General features: G+C 67.8%; 1 protein-coding gene across 1 annotated transcript in view; it reads right to left on the bottom strand.

Moving 5' to 3' along the window:
• Positions 1 to 2175, bottom strand: part of MAN1C1 (mannosidase alpha class 1C member 1) — a 55974-nt gene extending 53799 nt beyond the window's left edge. The window contains exons 1-2 of the mRNA XM_057382557.1: positions 1853 to 2175; positions 186 to 1137 (exon numbers count right to left, since the gene is read on the bottom strand). Coding sequence (XP_057238540.1) covers positions 186 to 752 — 567 coding nt within the window. The 5' untranslated portion in view covers positions 753 to 1137; positions 1853 to 2175. The remainder of the gene's footprint in view (positions 1 to 185; positions 1138 to 1852) is intronic.
• Positions 2176 to 2950: the final 775 nt, after the last annotated feature.

The raw sequence follows: 2950 nt of genomic DNA, 5'->3' as shown, positions 1-2950 counted from the left end.
GGGGGACACGGCTGTGAGGGCTGACTGACTGACTGACTGAGGGGCACACACCTGTGAGGTGAGGTGAGGCGAGGTGAAGCCTGCCTGAGGGGGATATGCCCGCCGCGGCGAGCCCAGGCCTGCCTGAGGGGACCGTGGAGGGAGGCGCGGGGGCACCGAGCGAGCCGGGAGCGCTCCTCACCCACCTCTTTGATCTTCATCCTGCGGGCGCGGGTCTCGGGGTCCTCTCCGGGCCGCTCGCCGCGCACCGGGTGCCGGAGGCTCCGGCGGAACCGCTCGTAGTCGAAGCGGAACGGGGCCCGCGTCTCCCGGGCCGGGGGCGCAACGCTGGCGGGCTGCGCTCGGCTGTCGGCGCCCTGCACCTGCTGCCGGGAGCCGGGAGCGGTGCGGGCCGGCGGGCCGGCCATGCGGGCGGCCGTGCGGAGCTTCTCCCGCAGGCGGCGCGGGGCGGCGGGGCTGGCGTGGCGGGGCTCGGCGGCGGCGGGGGGGCTGCGGGGCAGGTCGGTGTCGCGGGTGGAGGAGGAGGAGGCTGAGGACGAGGAGGCGGAGGATGAAGAGGAGGCGGAGGCGGTGGCCCGGCGGGGTAGGAAGAGGCGCTTGAAGCGGGAGGAATCGGGCAGGAGGAAGAGGGCCCCGAAGCAGAGCGTGAGCAGGCCCGAGAGGAAGAGCAGGAACAGGAACTTCTGCGGCAGCCGCAGCCCCAGCGCCGCCGGCCAGCCCGGCATGCCCGGCAGCTTCCGCAGCAGCACCATGGGGCACCGGATCGCGGCCGCCGGGCGGGACCCGCCGCCGCGCCGGGGGCTGCCGCTGCCTCCTGCGGCGAAACGCTCAGCGGGGCCCGCCCTGAGCACCGCCGGCCGCCTTCACCGGGGACCGCACGTGGGTGGCTCCGGGCCGGGCGGAGCGGCGCTTCAGCGTCCCCCCTGCCGGCATGAAGGCGGCGGCGAGCGCATCCCGCCGGGGCCGGGCGGCGAGCGGCGGCGCGGGGCTGGGCTGGGCTGCGAGCGGCGGCGGTCCCGGTCCCGGTCCCGGTGCGGGCTCCCGGCCGGACGGTGCTCCGGGGCTGGCTCAGGCAGCGGCGCCGGGGCGGTGCGAGCCCGTCTGTCTAGGCGGCGGTGGGTTCATGCTGCAGCATTTCTGCGGGGCGGGAGGAGACAAGAGTGCGGTCATTCAACACCGCCGAGGATGCGGCCGGCGAGATAAACCTTTGTCCCCGGCCGGTCCCCCACCCTCCAGCGGCACTAGTTCGGTTCCCTTTCTCCGGACATGGCATCAACTCTCCGGTGAGCGAGCAGCTCGCAGCTCTGCACCATCTCCCCTCCAGTGCCGGGATGCCGGGCTCTGCTGGCGGCGGGGACAAGAGGGAGAACCCCGAGAGGGACAAGGTGCTCTGGGACACCCCGGGAGGGGCAGGATGCCCTGGGACACAGCACAGACAGACAGGGATGAGGCTGCTCCGCTGCKCTGCCGCGCACGGCTGGGGACGATAGGGCTGCAAACCAGCCATGCGGAAAGCTCGGCTCGGGCTGAGCTTCTCGAGGCAAAAAAAATAGTAATAAAAAAAAAAGAAATCTGCGGGTTTTGGTTTTGCTGAATAGATCCCGGCAAATTCCTGCTTTCTCACAAATCTCTGTCTGTCTGCTAGAGTTACCCATAGCCCCTCCAAATCCTCTCCTTGTAGAAGAGACAGAGCTCAACTTTCTGACCCCACAAGGCAGGAGGACACGGCTTAAAACCCTACGTGCGATCCCCAAATCGCCCYTTCTCCTGCGGGCAGGGACAGCGCTGCTCCCCGAGCGCCGTCACAGCCGCCGGGGCGGACGCTCTCCTACCCCCAGCGCTGTTTACTCACCCCTCTGACAAATCCAAGCCTCTCTGGCTCCTACAGTGAGCAAAATCTTCTCAGTCCTGCCCGCTCATCCCAAAAGCGACAGCCCCTCGCGTCTGCCAGCGCTCCCGGGTGCCCGTTCAATTAGGAGAGGGAARCGATTGCGATCTCCGGGGAACAGCTCCTCTCCCTGCCTATCAGAGCATCCAGGAGGGAAGCAYCTAAGTGCACCGAGCTACTCGGAAGGCTGTGTTTCTGCCCGCCTGGCCGCCCGGCGCGGACACCGGCGGGGCAGCGCTGCCCGGTGCCTGCACACGCAGCGCGGGAGCCCCGCCCGCCCCGCCGCTCACTGCGACAGCGCCCGGCCCCGCCCCCGCCGCGCCCCCCGCCACGCCCCCTCCCGCCAACGGTCACTCCGCCGCCCCGACAGCCAATCAGCGCGCAGGCCTCTCCCCGCCCTCGCTCGCTATTGGCTGGTGGGTCACCCCCCGCTTCGCCCATTGGCTGCTGCCCGCGCCAGGAAAGCCGCGGGCTCCGCCCCCTTGTTTACCACAGCGCTCCTGCTCGAGCTCGGGGAGCGCCTGGCCACGCCCTTTCCTCCAGCCGCGGCCTCCCATTGGCTGCGAGGAACGCCCCTTCCGCGCTGCGATTGGCGGAGGGGAGGCGCCGCTGCTTTAAAAAGGGGCTGCGGGCGCGCGGAGGCTCCAGAAGCTGTGAGGAGTTAGCGGCGGTTGGTGTGGTAATGTGCACCGTTTCTGCATTTCACGTATCGTGAGGGCTCTGAGGGACCGATTTACCCAGAGATTCCCATGAGAGGCTCCGTACCCTGCGGGTGCCATGGCCCGGGGGACATTGCCTCCCTGCCTGGCACGAGGAGGGGARYAGAGGCCTCAGAGYGGAGCTGGAGATGTCTTGGGAACCYYTTTTCTRGTGTATATGAGCCCATGTTSAAGAGCCGTGAARCACATCTTAACCCCCAATCCTTAAATCCACACCTTAACCTTCAAMGTACCACCAAATAAATATGAGAGTGACCCTGTCAGGTAACACTACCAAAAAGCAAGAGAGTAAATCAAAATTTCTGCCCATAAATATGACAAAAAACGCCCTCAAACCTGCAAA

This window comes from Malurus melanocephalus, unplaced genomic scaffold (genome assembly GCF_030028575.1).
Source record: "Malurus melanocephalus ecotype Western Australia unplaced genomic scaffold, MMel_1.1 scaffold_575, whole genome shotgun sequence".
Taxonomy (NCBI): Eukaryota; Metazoa; Chordata; class Aves; order Passeriformes; family Maluridae; genus Malurus; species Malurus melanocephalus.
The sequence above is the reverse complement of the archived record's forward strand: the minus strand, read 5'-3'. Positions and strand labels throughout refer to the sequence as shown.